This window comes from Marmota marmota, unplaced genomic scaffold (genome assembly GCF_001458135.2).
Source record: "Marmota marmota marmota unplaced genomic scaffold, marMar, whole genome shotgun sequence".
In the NCBI taxonomy this organism is placed as follows: Eukaryota; Metazoa; Chordata; class Mammalia; order Rodentia; family Sciuridae; genus Marmota; species Marmota marmota.
In genome coordinates, this window is record NW_026000026.1 from 16,869,735 (window position 1) to 16,886,436 (window position 16,702).

At 48.3% G+C, this 16,702-nt stretch overlaps 1 protein-coding gene across 5 annotated transcripts in view; it reads left to right on the top strand.

The window, feature by feature from the left end:
* The window catches only part of Ptprt (protein tyrosine phosphatase receptor type T), a 783,764-nt gene that overhangs the window by 700,387 nt on the left and 66,675 nt on the right, over positions 1 to 16,702 (top strand). For 4 of the 5 annotated variants that reach the window (XM_048810928.1, XM_048810929.1, XM_048810931.1 and 1 more), the window contains one exon: positions 4,350 to 4,540. In XM_048810928.1, coding sequence (XP_048666885.1) covers positions 4,350 to 4,540 — 191 coding nt within the window. The remainder of the gene's footprint in view (positions 1 to 4,349; positions 4,541 to 16,702) is intronic. The other variant, XM_048810927.1, reaches the window with a different exon arrangement.

The window sequence follows — 16,702 nt, forward strand, 5'->3', positions numbered from 1 at the left end:
GAGAGATGGCGAGAGGCACAGAGGTGGACCGTGAATACCTGAAGCTTGGGCAGGGTTTCCACGGTGCGGGATGCTGTGGCACTTCATCCTGCTACCTCCCAAGATACCTTTGTCAGCCTGTTTATGCATGACTTATCTCCCCTCTCCACCTTCCAGGGCTGTGGCATGCTTATCTCTCCTGGAACACACCTTCTCCCCCCTGCCCATGTGTAAACATCTCCTAACATGGTGCTCTGTACAATACAGGTGCTCAGGATGCGTTTGTTAACCAGGCAGAGTGGCAATTCCTAGCAAATGGCTGGTAGCAGGGGGCTATCAGAGAAAGGAGAGGGTGTCAAAGCCAGGTTCCTAAGGAAGAAGGAAGAGAAGCTAGCTGAGAAAAAGACCATGGTGATCCCAAATCTCAATCTGGTCACCAGAATCCCCCTGGCCTACCCCACAATCTCCTCACAGGCAGTCACAAGACTTCCTGCAGTGGAATTCACAGGCTTAGGCAGTAGCCATATAAAGAGCGCAAAAGAAATCCAAAATATTATTATGTGATAAATAAACACGCAAGACCCATAAACAGGAAGCATGAAAATGAAGGGTCTGGTGAGGGGGTAAAAAAATGAAAAACGTCCTCTCCCTGGGCCAGCTGGTTTGAGTTACATTTTATGAGCATCTTGCGAATTCCAGCGCCCTTGTTGAATTAGCGGCAGAAGCGCACATTAGTTTTAAGGCTCCCTCTCGAATAGGAACATCATAACGTTTTTTAATTGGGCCTGATAAAAACGTAGCATTACTTGTAGGTTCCTGAGAGAAGTGAATTGTGAAATTGGGTTTTCATTAAACCTAATGATGGAAAATTAAGTATAGAGCGGCTGGTGAAATGGGCTGTGATAAAAGGCATCACTTGTGCATTATCAGAGGTTAATAAGGGAATAGGTGAGCTAAGATACATTGGAGAAGGGAGTCCAACTAGTTGAATTAATAAACCTTGAAAATCCCTTGGTTCCGAGTCTTCATAGCGTCATTAGCACTGGCATTCACATTATTACAAATGTTACGGCAACACAAGTTGTTACATTTCAAACAGCATTTATTTTCCATTCCAGCGTTGGTTTTGCTGACACCAAGTTTACAGTCTGTCTAGCAATGTGTTTAGGGAAAATATCCATATTGATAGCTATTGGGTTTTGGAAACATTTAGCATCTTGCAAAAATTGCCAGGTGCCCATGCCTAGGAAGCCTGCCTCTGCCGGGCAGCCAGTCTCCTGTGCAGCCCACGCCCCAGGACCTGGGGGATGAGTTTCAAGCTCAGGCTTGCCTTCCCTCTGCATCCCCAACCTCATCACACCATCGCGGGTGTGATATTCACTGGAAGCACATCTTAGATCCATGACAGCTAGGACACCTACGAGAAAAAGTGTGAGTCTTTAAAGAAAGGGGTTTTTCTTCCAGCCCTTTAACGGCTTCACACTGGCTTCTGGAGTCCACGTGTTCACCGTGTTTCTGGCTCTGCCTTCGCGTGGTCTCTTACAGCATTGCCAGTGGCTTGAAATCCATTATCATTCTCTGCTCCTACCTCTTGTGTCCACCTCTCGGGCCCTGTACACCCACTTCAGATGATCCTGCTCATCGTTTTCCCTATGAGACCATCAGGCCCTGAGGCTGGACTCTTTATCTCTCTCTGCATCGACTCTGCCCACCAGCCCTTGGCACAGAGTGGCTTCTCATGAAGTCTGACTGGTGCTCATGAGGTTGCAAAGGAGAAGGGAAGCAGCCCCATATTTTCCAAGCACCACATTTAAGCAATGCCAGTGAAGATGTGTCTACCTACTACCTAAAATCCCAGGAGAAAAAGTAAGCAGTGCAGCCAGGGAGGTTTTGCTAATGTCTCACCTAGGCCCTTCTTCTTTGTGTGTAAACCTGTGTCCTCAAGATCTTTGTGTTGGCATACCAGAGTTGATTGGGCTGAACCCATAGGGCCAGCTTTTTTTTTTTTTTTAATACAGAGGGGTGTTTAACCCCTGCCATGCCCCAGGCCTCTTTTTTATTTTTATTTTGAGACAGGGTCTCGCTAAGTTGCTGAAGGCCTCACTCGGTTGCTGAGGCTAACCTTGAACCTACAATCCTGCCGCCTTAGCCTCCTGAGCCACTGGGATTACAGGTGTGCACACATCAAGCCTGGTGCAAAGGGCCAGCTTTACCTTGGTCGTGTTTACTGGCCACATTAAATCAGGGAGCTTGAGAGACCGCTGTAGGCTCATGGTAACACCACCTACTTATTATTAGGTATGACCCAATTGATATCTCAAGCTCAGACCAATCAAATGAGTAGCCCCTCCTCCCTGGAGAGTTAATAGGAGGGGACAGGCAGAGGGATGGGAAAATGAGAAACGCATTCCCCACTCCATCCCCAGACGTAGGTGAAGCCTGAGGTGGCAAACCACTCTCTGTGGCCCAGGACGGAGGGATTCCCAGGATAGTGGGATTTCAGGGCTAAAACCAGAAAGTATTAAGCTGGTGACCCTGCAAAGCACGCAGGCCACACAGTCCCCTCCACCATCCCTTCCTTACCAGGAGCAGCTTGCTGGAGTGAACGTCCACACAGTCTATGTCTGATGGGTCATTGTGACATGACAAGCTTTTGATGAGACGAATGGCAGAAAATCAGGAGTACATGCTCAGCTTCCCAGGGACTGCGTGGGGCCCAGGCCTCGGGGATGGCCATGCCGGTGCCTCACAGTGACTGAAAACACCTGGGTGAGACACATGACGGCCATGTCTGGCAGCTCTCACCTCATGCACACCTCAAATGGGAAGGCCCAGGGCAGAGACTGTCCATGTCTGAGAGGAGCTGGCGGGACCCAGCCTCGATGGTTATGGGGAAGATGAACTGAAAGGCTGGCAGGGCTGCCTGGAGAGAAGCTGGGGTGGGGGGGGCAGAAACTGCATCCAAGGGAACAGAGGAATTCAAACCCAGCCTGAGCAGGCACCGTTTGGAGAGTGATCACACTAACAGGTGGTAGTTACAGCAACTCATTGGGTGTAAAGATTCTTATGGGAGGGAGTAGAACTCGTATTGAGGAGAGGTTTTATGAAGGACATGAGACATAGGATCTAGGTAGGAGGGAGCGGCTGGCAGGACAAAGGAAGAGGTTCAGCTGCCCTCCCTGCAAGGTGATCAGGGACATTCATGGACCAGCAGTGTTAAGGGGGAAACTAGATGATAGGAAGATGGTGGTTGCTGTTGCAGAGCCTATAGCTGGAGTGTCAGGGACACTACTAGCTCCTGGGGGTCCAGACTGGCTCCAATTCCTCTCAGGGTACAGTCCAGAGTGTAGGGCATGATGTAACATGTGGGGCATGTTGCATCAGGAAAGAGGAAACCTAACTTGCTGGCTGCTACCCGCTTCCCGGTCTTGGAGCCGCACACATGTGGCTAAGATGGCACCTGGCGATCATCCAGAAGGCGTTACCGTGGGTAGTGACAAAAAATCAGAACACCCCCAGAATAGGCTCAGAACCCATCCGCCCTCGTGGACAGCTCGTGTCACCCATTACTGCCTGTAGGATGGGTGTACACGTGAACTCCCCACCCTGCTGACCTTTTTCCTGATTGGCTCCTGTACATTATATTAGCTGTGTGTGTTTTCTCAATAAATGAGCTCCTGCTTTGACTGGTCTCCCTGACGTGTCTGATTGTCCAACGGCGAGGGAGGGCTGGGTGCGGGGCAGTCAGTCAGCCCTCTCCTTTCTTGGCTCGATCTGGTCGGGGCGAGCTCTCCCCATCTCTCCCGCAGGTCGGGAGGGTACGAGGGCTAAAAACCCCGACACCAGAGGAAACAAACTAGTAGAGAAATCAGGGCACAGGGAAGAAGGAGAAAGGTGCATATGGCAGGCGTGGGGAACTGTCCCAGCCCACCCTCACCATCCTGGGTGAGACACAACCCGTGGCCCCTGTCTGCAGGCACCAGAGGCTCTCCTCACCTGCAGGTAGGCATCGCAGACTATTGGTAGGCACCCTGCTTCCTACACAGAAGAGTACCCCGATATTTTGGCTTGGCCAAAGCCCACTCTGACACCTAGAGGAAGGACTAGGACAGGATGGGATGACAGGCAACCTGGAACTCTGTCTTCCCTCTATCCAGATGCACTCTTGCGGTTGGCATGAACCATGGTAGCCGTGTGCGTTAGTTCACTTGTTGTTTTAGGTTATGAGTCTCCCCCACAGCCTGCATCTCCTGAGCAGTCGAGTCCCCAGTTAGGTCCCTTTGTCCCCCTCAGGCCACACCGGGGGAAGCAGGGAGGACAGAGAACAATGTCCCCAAGGTGATGGCCTGCTCCCCGTCTTCTCTTTGAAGCAGATGGCAGCCGTGGGGAGCTGTCCCAGCCCACCCTCACCATCCAGACTCACCCCTACCGGACCTGTGACCCCGTGGAGATGAGCTACCCCAGGGACCAGTTCCAGCCCGCCATCCGGGTGGCCGACCTGCTGCAGCACATCACCCAGATGAAGAGAGGCCAGGGCTACGGGTTCAAGGAGGAATACGAGGTAAGAGAGCAGCCTGAGGGGAGGCTTCCGGTGGCTCACAGGCTGACCTGGGTGCTAAAGCCTTGCTTCTGGAAGTGTGGGCCCCACCAGCAGCAGCGGCCCCCGGGACCGTGGTGGAAAGGCTGCAGCCTGTTAGGAGAGGTGTTAAATTTGAAAAGCGCTGTGCTAAGAGATCCTGATATCTCCTTCCACTTTCCTTTTTCATTCTCTCTTGCTCTCTCTCTCTCACTCTCATAAGCCAATTAGCTACAACATGTCTACACTTCCACCTTTCGTATAAAGATACAATGCTTTAAGCCTCCTTCCCACATGTTGTATAAAAGCCGGCAGATCTCTCCTGCCAGTGATTTCTGGCATGCCTGTTGCCACGGTCACCTCTTGCCCAGTGTCCATGCTCCTGTGCTGTCCTCCCTACTCCCAGCTGAAGTGAAGCCTCACCTCTGGTGACTACTGTCACCTCCTCCCCACCCCTGCATTAGGCATCCCTTTCCTTGCTCCCAAAGCATCTCTAACACCAAGGACTTGCAGGCAGGTGGGGCTCGTTACTGCAGCTTGGGGAATAACACACAAGGGCTGCAGCAAAGTGCAGCAAGTGTCTCTGGTTCTTCTAAGTTCCTTAGCCATCACTTCACTGGAACTTCCTTCCAGGTTCCTGGTCTGACAGGTCTCTATCCACTCTTCAAACCACCATCTCCCCAGCATCCAAGGAAAGACTCCCACATTTTCTTTATCATGCAGAAACAAGTTAGCTTTCTTTGTCTCCTTCCCATTTGACCTTGCCCATTAGACCTCACCTTCCATAAACAGAAAGTAAAACAAAACAGAAGGAAAAACTCATTAAGATGTTTTCCTGAACCAAAGAGCAGCTCACTCCCCAAGAGGGATTCTTCACCTCTCCTGCTGCTGGGGGAATCCAGCTGCGTCCAGCTTTGAAAACAAGCCTGTCTTCCTTCACTTGTCCTTTCCTCTCTCTCCCTCTCCTCCTTCCTTCTCAATCCCTTGAGCATCTTCTGTGGGCCAAGCTCCGAGTCAAAGATGTACTCATTTTTTTCTTATTTGCTTGCTTTTTCTTTTCTTCCCTTTCTTTCTCTTTCCTTCCTCCCTTCTTTTTTCTTTTATCTTTCTTTTCCTTTCTTTCTTTCTTTTTTTGTTAGTCACATGCAGTGTGTGTCCCAGATATGTTCAGTTCAGTTTCTCTGGGAGCAGTGAACACTCAAACGCCACACATTCGGCATTCTTGATAATGCAGACTAAGTTTATCTCTCGGGCTATATTCAGAGAAAGAGCTTACAAAGCAATATTTCTGAAGTCATGTGAGGTCATGAAATTGAGCTGAAATTGGAGTCCAGACAGCTGGATTCTAATACGGTAAACTGTGTGATCTTAGCATATCATTTTGCTATCTGACTTTTAAAATTCTTTATGGGTTGAATGAAGAGTTTGGATAAGGTGATTCCTAAGGACCTGTCTGCTCCTAAAACTTTATGAGAATATAAAACATGGTGGTAAGGGACACATTTGACATATTTATGAGAACAAAAACATTTATGTCAACGATGTGAGTAATTACCAGCTTGGGAGAACCAGCGGTTAATTTCAAATATGGTCTAAGTAAGATAACATTTTTTCTATACTCAGTATACAAGTTTTGGAAGATTGTTAGAATAAGAGTTGAAGGAGATGATCTCTTCACCTCCCATTCTTAGGTCTTGTTTCCCAGAGAGATGAATGCCCCAACCTTCATGTAAGGAATCCACCTGTGCACATTTACACACATGTATGCAAATCTCTTTATTGAGTCAATGTCAGGAAGATGCTGTGTTGTTTGCAGAGACATTCAATGTTATGATGGTGTGCCAAGTCATTTGTCATATTAATTCATCTTAAAGTTTCAAATAGTACTAAGGAAGATATGTGGTTTCTCAGAACAGAGTTCACCCAGGTAAAGGCTAAGAAACACATATTCTGTACAAATCATATTTGTAATCTAAATATTGATATCAGAAATACAAATGCACTTGAGTACTTGGGTACATTTCTTTCCAGAATGTTATTTTTTTTCCTTTTTTCTTCATTTGTTTATTTTTTATTGGTACATTGGAATTATACCCAACAGTGGGATTCATTATGCCATATTTGCATGTGCACATAACATAATTTGATCTCATTCTCAGAATGTTTTTTAAAAGCACCCATCTCTGTGGGGTAGATTGCCTTTCAAAAATCTCTTCTTTACCCCTCTTTGCATCTTCCCAACTTTCTAGCACAGAAATGAACTTCTCTTACTGTGAAGCGAATAATACGTGTTGTTTCATCATTTGAACCTCAACCCAAATTATCTCTAAGGAGTCTACCCTTGCCCTCAATTAGTTCAAATTATATTAATCAGCCTGCTAGAATGCCCAGCTTCTAGGTAACTGCGTTTTCTGAGTAACTGAGTGTTAGTTGGAAACTTCACTTAATGAACCTGTGCTAGTTTCTACACTGTGAAAGTTCACGTTGTTGGAGTTCAGCTGGGTTTTGCTCTGACTATAAAGGTTCCAGTGATATCTAGGATTTATCCTGAGCACAAGTCACAGATCTGTATAGATAAAAGACTCCCAAGCTGCCAGCGTGGCTCTCATACTGACCTGCTCGGTGTAGTCTGTGGCTTGCCACTGACCCATCCTGCTCTGTTTTTCTGTACAAATGAGTGGGATTGACAAGTTGACATCTTAGGCACCCCCCAGCTTCTGTGAGCTGTGTCTTCTAAAATTTAATTCAGTGGCATGATCACTTACACGTTCGTTTGGTAAATATTTACTATCTCCAAGGACTATTCTGCATATTTGCCGTATGATGGTGAACAAAGAAAAGATCCTTGCCCTCACGAAGCTGATATTCTTTTCCAAGGGAATTAGGAAATAAGCACGAATTTTAAAAATATGTATATTAGAGAATGTGGTGTGTTAGTGAAAAATACCACTTGCTGTGTTACAGACTGTCTCAAACTGAGCAACATAAAATAATTGATTTATTGCAGTCATTGGTTGTATGGGTTAGGAATTTCAACAGCAGAATCTGTCTCCAATCTGTAATGTCAGATCCTTGACTGGGAAGGCTCCAAGGCTGGGGGGCTGAAATCTTCCAAAAGTGTCCTCATTCCCAGGCCGATGTAGGCCACTGGAATACTTACACATGGCCCCTTCAGGTGGCCAGGGCTTCCTGACAGCAAGGTAGCCTCACCATAGGTGGACTTTATACATGATGGCTCATAGCTCCAATGGAGCCTCCCAGCTGACACAGTTAAAAAATGCATCACTTTTTGTGATTTATACTTGAACTTGGCACTGCACCATTTCTAGCACATTCTATCTACTTGTAAGCAAGTAGAGACTTCCTCCATTCTAGGAGAGAGGAACCAGATTCCATCTCTTGATGAGAAGAGCTGATGGCCAGATTCTGGAAGAAGATACAAAATAGAAGATGTTGGAAAATATGATCTCTGCATAGCACAGCCTTCCACAGCTACCATGGGAAAAGAAAGAGCAGAGAAAGAAAGGGACACCGTGTGCCCCAGGAACACCAAGTGAAGGCGGTCCCACTGCTAAACGGGGCGGAAGGGCAGCCCTTAATGAGATGATGGTGGAAGACAGACAAGAGTTCCGGGTCATGCCTGGCCTGCAGGAGCAGAAGCCAAGAGGCGGGGCTGGCAGGAGTAGAGGAAGCAAGGTAAAGGCAATAGAAAATTAAACTGAAACAAAGAGGCCTCTGCTGCCATCGTGCATTAGAAGCCTTTGTAAAGACTTGGGCGTTTACTCTGAGTGGAATGGAAAGACACTGCAGAGTTTCAGAGCTAATGATCTGACCTTCTGTTGGAAGGCTTTTCTAACCACCCTGTTGAGAACAGGGCAGGGGGGAAGCAAGGATAAAAGCAGGGAGGCCAATGGCCAGGACACTGCAGTGACCCAGGTAGAGACCACAGTGACATGGGCCAGGCACGGCGGAGGGGTGGCAAACAACGGCTGGAGTCTGCGTCTATGTTAAAGATAGAGCCAACAAGATTTCCTAATACAGGGCACGTGAGTCAAAGAGCCCAGAATGGCTCCAGAGCTGGTACCTGAGCCACTGGAAGGCGGACTTGCCATCAACAGAGATGGAAAACTTCAGTGGCACAGAGTTGGAGCCATCAGGAGCTCAGTGTGAACCGAGCTTGCAGTGTAGACTAAATACCTTAGTGTAGGCCACAGGAGTTGGCTGTGTGGGTTTGGAATTGGGAAGGAAGCCTGGCTGGAGAGCAAATTTTGGGAATCCTTGGCATACTGATAATATTAAAGTCACATGACAGGAGGAGGTCACCATGCATGTAAAAAGGACCAAGGGACAAACTTTTCAGAATTTCAACTTTAAGGAAGATGCACTGTAGGGGGTTCTAGAAACAGGAAATGCAATAAGCAGAGGCCTTGCCTGATGGGGAACTTGGAGCCTGCTCTCAGAAGCAGGCCTATAAACTGATAGTTTTAATTTCTTGACAAAATGCCATGATAGAGGTCTAGCCAGAATTAGATGACTGTGCAGGGGTTGGTGCATTAGGCCTAACGGAAAGGTAGATAGGCAGAGACTTTCTGGAAGACACAGAGCCTCAACCAAAGCTCAAGAAATAAGAATAACCAAAGAAAGAAGGGAAGGATTTTCAGGGCAGAGGAACTAGAACAAGCTACAACATGAGCATGTGTGCAGCGGGTTGAGGTAGGAGAATCTGAAACTGCTTGATGTATGAGATTTGGTAGGGAGCGTGGAGGGAGAGGGGGCCGAAGCCGTTAGCAGGGGCCACCTGAGGGGCTAGGGGAGCATTTGGCAGGCTCAGGAATTTGGGTTTTATTCTAGGAGCCACAGGGGCCATAGAAAGGAGAAAGATTTTAAAAGAAGATTTGCATTTTCAATCTGTTGGAGATCAGGGCAGAGATACCAGAGGCAGGTAGGCAGCCAGGACAGTAATTCAAGGAAAAGATAGGACTGTCCACAGCAGGAGACTGGGCTCAGAGCCCAGACAAGCCCACAGACGCTCTCTGCATGTAGCACCATAAAATCAGCTTGTTCTCTTTGGCATGAAAACTTGAGTGTCTCGATATATATTTTAAGTTCAACTGTTTGAATTAATACATGAATCGTCCTGAATTGAGAATCAAAATGCCTGGATTCGAGTTCTGTTGCTTTCATTGAGTTTCTGGTTGATCTAAAATAGGGTCACTTCCAGTATCTGGGCCTCAGTTCTGTATTTACAAATGAGGTTAAGGGGTCCAGGTGATCCAGAGATCCCTTCTATCAATGATATTCTAAGAATCTAAACAGGAATCTATTGGCCAGGCCAGCTGGGGCTCCTTCCCACAGACAGTGGGACCCTACTCTCGGGCTAGTACCCACATGGTCAAATCTCGAGTTCTAGCCACTGTGATTGTCTGAGGTCTTTAGGCTCCTAGGAACTCCAGGAGACCTAAGTAAGGCAAATCAGCTTCACCTGCCTGTGGATCTGGGTCTTGGTCAGGGGTTTTTGGTCTTGACTGCCTATTGGAATCACTGGGCAGGAAGTTTTAAAAACACCGAAGCCCAGGCCACAATTCAGACTAATTAAATCAGAATCACTAGGCCTGAGACCCAGGGATCAGTGTTCTCTGAGCTCTCCAGTTGATTACAACATGCTCTTAAAGTTGAGAGCCACTGGTCTAAGGACAGCAGTCCCCAGCATGTGCCGCGTCTGTGTCCACAGAACCATCTTCTGGCCTGCTCTATTTGCTGACCCTCTAATCCACTCTAGATGATGGATCTCAGCCACATTCAAGTCCAGGGGCGTGATGTGATCTAAACTCTTGCCCATCTTACTTCTCCCAGCCCCAAATACCCCAACCTTCCCGGGTTATAAAACCCACACCCTCTGTGTGTCACCTCATGCTCACAGATGTGGGCCGGAGAACGGGGTTCTCTGGGGGCCCTGTGAGCCCAACCATCATGGTGAGAAGAGCAGCAGGTTTGGGGAAGATGAGGCAGAACAGGAAAAGGTGACTTCATGATAAAGAGGAGGAAGGAAGCATGTTAATCCCAGTCCAACGCGGACAGCCTGTCATCGTAATGAATGGAACGAGCCCAGTAGAGCGACCAGAAGGTGTCTGGTTATTATAGCTCCATTAGGACTATTTAAGGCAACAAGGAACAGCTGTGAGGAATATGATGCCGCCTAATGAAGAGCAAACATTTGTTCACTTTCCAGCTCTGGGCGGACACGCCATGTGGATGGCTGTGGAGGGGCGAGGCTGCCATCTTGCTCTTGGTCGCCTGTGGATGATGGCGGCAGGCAGCCTCCTGGTGGGGCGTGACCTTGCAGATGCACCCCCTTCTCTGCCCAGAGGTGCCTGAGCAGGGGCAGAGAACACCCCTGCTTCCCCCCTCCACATTCTTTCTTCTCCATCAGTAATGGAGTCAAGGAGCATCCCCCTGCAGGTGACCCCACAGGGATCACGGTCCAGTTCTCAATTTGCAGAAGAGAGTGGTTCTGGGAGGGGCGTGAGAAATTGGCGGCAGGTGCCCAAATCATGAACGGGAAAATCATGGCTGTGCTTCAACCCTGGAAACTCATAATGACCAAAATGGAAGACCCGGGCTCCATCTGCTCGTTTTATTTCACCTCCCCTGGATTAAAAGAAGAAGAAAATGGGCCTTCTTCAGAGAGTGGCCAAAAAGCATCCGTAACCCACGTGGTTTCAGGCTAGGGAAAGAGCTCCCGTGGGAGACAGGATGATCTTCATCAGGCTACTTCTAATCCTGTTAAAGTCCAGCAGACAGGACTTTCCCTACTTAAAACAGGAACCTGAGTGAGCAATTTTCAAGGGATGTCATAGGAGAACCCCTGACCATGAGACTACACCTGGTGCTCCACCCTCTCCTGAGATTCTGAGTGGCCATGGGCAAGACTCTCTCTCTTTACTGGGGCCCAGTTTCATCTTCTCTGAACTATTTGTTAGCATGGACTGTTGAAGCCTGATGGTATATGCTTCACTTTAAGCACTCACCTGGCCAGAAACATTAATTAAGTACCTATTGTGTACCTTACACTCTTCTAGTCACTCAAGTGGCTAAGAAAACAAAGACTTTCCTTTAAAGGAAGCACGTGACCTCACTATACTACCTGATTCAGGAACAAAACTCTAGTTAAAATTCCGTAGAGACACACAGATGAGGGAATAGGCAGGTTGTTATTGTTGCTTATTTTTGCTTTGGGTCCCTCCTTATTGTCAAGATCATCTGAAGCTTCACAGAAGATAAGACACTTGAGTTGAAGACAAGTAGGGAATGAGGCAGAGGGAGAGCGCGTGAGCAGAGAGAGGGGGGCACACGCACAAAGCTCAGGAGCATGGGAAAGTGAAATGCTGCAGCCAGGGCTTCAAAGGACATCAGTGAAAAGGGATGGAGTTAGAGAGAAAAATGGGACTCTTACACCCCTTGCCGTGTCCCGGAGCAGAGTTAACAAGGTCGTCTTCGTGACCTCTGACAATCCATACCTCTGATCCCTGGACAATTTCAAGTTTAATAAGAGTTGTGGGCCCAGAAATAGTCACACGGAATTTCACGCATCCCACCACACGGACTGGCGGTAATGAGCAGAAAGCTATGCTGGATAGACCACCTAGATCCTGGGCTCCGAGCTTCAAGGGACACGGGACCCTCGTGTGAGCTTTTCCGGTAAGCTGGAAAGCAGGGATAGTCTTACTCATTTCTCTTCCCTGAAGCATCAGGGAAATAGCAGATAAATATGAAATGTTAATTGAGTTATAAAGTGCTGGTGAGAAACTTTTAAGTGATTAGGAAGAGGTCCATCCAAAATGCAAATCACAACCCCAGTGAGCTCTCTCCTCACCCCAATTAGAAGGACTGTTATCCAAAAGGCAATAAAATGACAAATGCCGGCAGAAGAGACAGAAGAGATACCGTTGGTGGAAACGCAAATTAGTGCAGCCATTGTATAAAATAGTATGGAGGCTCTTCAAAAAACTAGAAATAAAACTACCACACGATCCAGCTATCCTACTACTGGGTACGTATCCAAGAAACTGGAATCGGTGTATTGAAGAGACATCTGTACTCACATTCTTACTGCAGCACTGTTTGCAATAGCCAAGAGAAGGAACCAACCCTGGTGTCCATGAATAGACGAGCGGATAAAGAAAATGTGGTGCATATGCTCAGTGGAATACTACTCATCCATGAAAAATGAAAGAGTCATTTGCAGTAATGAGGATGAAACTGAAGAACACTAGGCTAAATGAAATAATTCAGGCACAGAAAGATAAATACCACAGATTCTCACTGGTATGTGGAATCTAAAAAGTTGATATTGAAAGTGTAGAGAATAGAATAGTGGTGCTCAGAGCCTTGGCAAAGGCTTGGGGGAGGGAGGGATGGGCAATGGGCACAGGGTGCAGTTGTCTAGGAAGAATAATTTCCAACATTCCCTAGCACAGCAGGATAACTAGAGTCGACAGCAACTAATCGTATATCTCACAACAGCCAGTGGAGAGGATTTTGACTATTCCCAGCACAAAGAAATGATAGGTCTGAGGTGACAGATATTGCAATGACCCTGATCTGATTATGAAACATTGTATCCGTGTGTTGAATGTCATACTGTATCCCATAAGCAGGTACCTTGTCAATGGATAATAAAACACATTTTAGAAAAGAACAATTCTATCCAGAGAAAGGCAACATCTCTTGAAGAAAGAGGCCAACCCAGAAAGACTCCCGCTCTCCCTTTACCCTGTGGGTTGAGTCTCCCAGGTGGAGACCAGCCTCCGAGCTGTTGCCAGACACCAAGCCATGGGCTTGTTGATGCGAGGTAGGGCCTGAGCCTCTGCATTCTACCAAATTCTCTAAGAAATCTGGATGCCTACCAAAGTTTGAGAATCACTGGCCAAAAAACCTGTCATTTAAAAGTAACCTGTTGGCTTTTCAGTGGGACTTTTGAAGGCTGCATTGTGGCTCCAAACACCAACATGCACTCAACGGTTCTGCCTCTATCCGAGCCCTGTCACAGACAAATACCCACATCTTGCCGCAATCTGATTTTCTACTCAGCTTCACCATCCGAACTCATAAATTACTGTCTATTTAGTGACATGGTACGCAATAATATTTGCTCTCCTGATGCCACTCAGAGTAGAAGCCATTAGTCATCCTCTCCTGCCTTCTCTGCCCACATTTATAATCCCTAAGGCAGGCATGTGCTTTTCAGGACAGAAGGTATCATTCGTGGTGAGCCTGGCCTCTGCCAAGGCCATTCTAACTCATACAGCACATTGGAGTGAAATAGCCAAAGGTGCACTTGTCTCCAGGAACCAGACTGTCATTTTCCAGAGAATGTTTATAATATATATTGATATCTACAATGAATGCCAGGTACAGAGTGCTTCCTTAGATATGGTGTCCTTGAATTGGCCACAACCTATACAGCTGTCCATGGTGGCCCTTACCATCTACCATGACCACAGACTCCAGCCAATGTGGTTGTTGAATGATCTCATGGCCCTCTATTGAGAGCACACCTTTGATTCCCAAGAGATCACGAAACTCTCTTCCTCTTCATGGATATTATGTCTATAGTTACATCTACGATGTTCCTATATCTAGAGTAGCCAACTTGTCCCAGTTTCCCATGAATGATCCAATTTTAAAATTGAAAGTTCTGCACCCCAAGAACCATTTTAGTCTGAGACAAACCAAGATGGACATGGCAGAGTTCCAACTTTGCTCTTGGGACAATAAACTGGACATTTCATTTCAATGGGTACAGAGTACCCTCTGGAGTAGTCCACAAACACTCAAGGTCACACCCTTGGGAAGGCATGGGACAGAAGAGTCTCTGAACACCTACTGTGTGCCTCTGCCTGGTGCCTGGGCACTATCTCATATAATCAGTAATCATCACACAATCCTACAGGTTGTGTTATCTTTTCATTTTTTAATATTTAGAATCTTTAAAATTTATTTTTAAGGGGTGCACCATGACGTGGGTTTGAACAAAGACACAGAATCCTGTGAACACCAACGTGATCAGGATACCTAAGCATTCCATCAGCCAGAGAAGTTCCCCATGCCGCCCTGGTGGAGTTTAATCCCTCCCCACCCCTCACCTGAAGGGCGTATTGTTCTCTAAGGTGTTTTCAGAAAAATTCACTGAGACCTGGAGTGGTAAAACGATTTTCAGTAAAAATATCCAAACACTCCAGTCTGCTTGCCTTCTGCAAAGCCCTGCCTGTCCCCTGATTCATGGGTGTAGTTAGTGGGCAAGAAGTATTTCTTGACAAGAAAAATGAATGACAGTCCTGGGTACCGGGAGTCTCCTTGGTGAAGACTCTGGAGTCTCACCTGCACAGAGTACAGCAGTGGACAGAGGCAGGGAATATCCTGGTGGGCTGGACGGCTCACAGAGGAGATTGGCCCTCGCGGTGCCCTGAAGCACCTGCCCAGAACTGCCTGATCAGCAATCCCCGGGCCTGGTTTTGCTGCACCCCGGGGCATATCACATCCAATTATCTCCATGGAGGCAGTCGAGCCGGGGGGAGAGAAGGGAGGCTTGGTAGCTGACAGGGCCTGCTGCAGATAGTGGGGCAGACAGGTAAGCGAAGTGGACAGGCATGCCTCGGCCTCAGGGAGGAGGGGAGCTCTTCTTGGAAGCTCTGTGTTCTGACGTCTCGCCATGGGGGTCATCACTCAGAAAGGCTTAGCTCCAGAGAAGGAGACCCTCTTCACTCGGCAGGGCCAACCCAACAGGTGGGAGGACCCAGCCAAGAGGACATGGGGGGTACCCTCAGTTCTAGCTAGGAATCCAGGTCCTACGTGGGGAGAAGGAGGCGGGTCGCCTGTGGGAGTAAGAAGCCTGTGGCTTGTGGTCACGGCACTTGAGCCTCCCACTAGCTCAGGGAGCCTGAGCTTTGTGGCCAGGAGCATGGGTTGGAGCCACAGGGTGTCACTCTGCAGTAGGCACCAGGTGATCACTCCATCCTAAAATCCATGAGGCTTGTCCTCGAGGATGACGGGAGGCCTCCAGGGACAAGCGTTCCCAGCCCTGTATCGTGATGCTGGCGCTGGCTCGGCCATCTTTAAAACGCCTCCAGAGCACTTCCACTGACTTAAAGTAACACTCAGGTTCTGGCCTGGGGTCTGGGAGACCTGGACTGAGCACCCGACCCATCTCTCAATCCACATTCTGTGTCCCCCACCCCCTCATCTCTGCTCTGGGGAGTCCCCCTTCAAGTTCTAGAACACAATGACCTCCCTCCCTCCCAGGGGCTCTGCACCTGCTGCTGCCTTGCCATGGTCAGTTGGCCCCTGCTCATCCTTCAGTGCTCAGCTCAATGCACCAGCCACACAGCAGCAGGAACACACCTGGGGTTAGGCAGGTTGGGGGTGTTACTTGTGCAGTGAGGTCCTTGGGGAACTGAGGGCACCTGAGGAAGAGGGTGTCAGAAAGGACCCATAGGAAGGCAGGCGCCGTGGCCCATGCCTGTAATCCGAGCAGCTCCGAAGGCTGAGGCAGGAGGATCGTAAGTTCAAAGCCAGCCTCAGCAATGGTGAGGTGCTAAGCAACTCAGTGAGACCGTATGTCTAAAGAAAATACAAAATAGGGCTGGGGATGAGGCTCAGTGGTTGAGTGCCCCTGAGTTCAATCCCTGGTATCCCCCCACGCAAAAAAAAAGAAAGAAAGGACCCGTAGGACAGGAGCTGTGATGAGTGTTGTGCAAAAGAGTTTGAGAATGCGAGGCGCCGTTCCAGAATGGACACCACAGGAAGTGGCGTGGTCGGGCATCCTAATATTAACTGTGGGAAGGGAAGCCGACTGGCAAAGATCACTAGGCACTCACATCAGCCAGCCAGCGTGGGGTGGGGGCACCCGGTCATTTTTTGGCTTGGACAGTGCCCACATGGCTGTCCTTGTTGAGCCGTGACCACAGAATGTTCTTGCTTTCCTCTCTCTCCATCATGATCTCAGAGCCGCCTTGTCTCATGCTGGTGTTCTGTGACACTGTGATCAGCACAGAGCACCAAGACCCGGCTCTGAGTGCAAGACCAGCTCCCCAGGGGCAGGGGCTGCTTTTCTCCTCCTCAGATATCACCCATGTGGGTGGGGGGGGG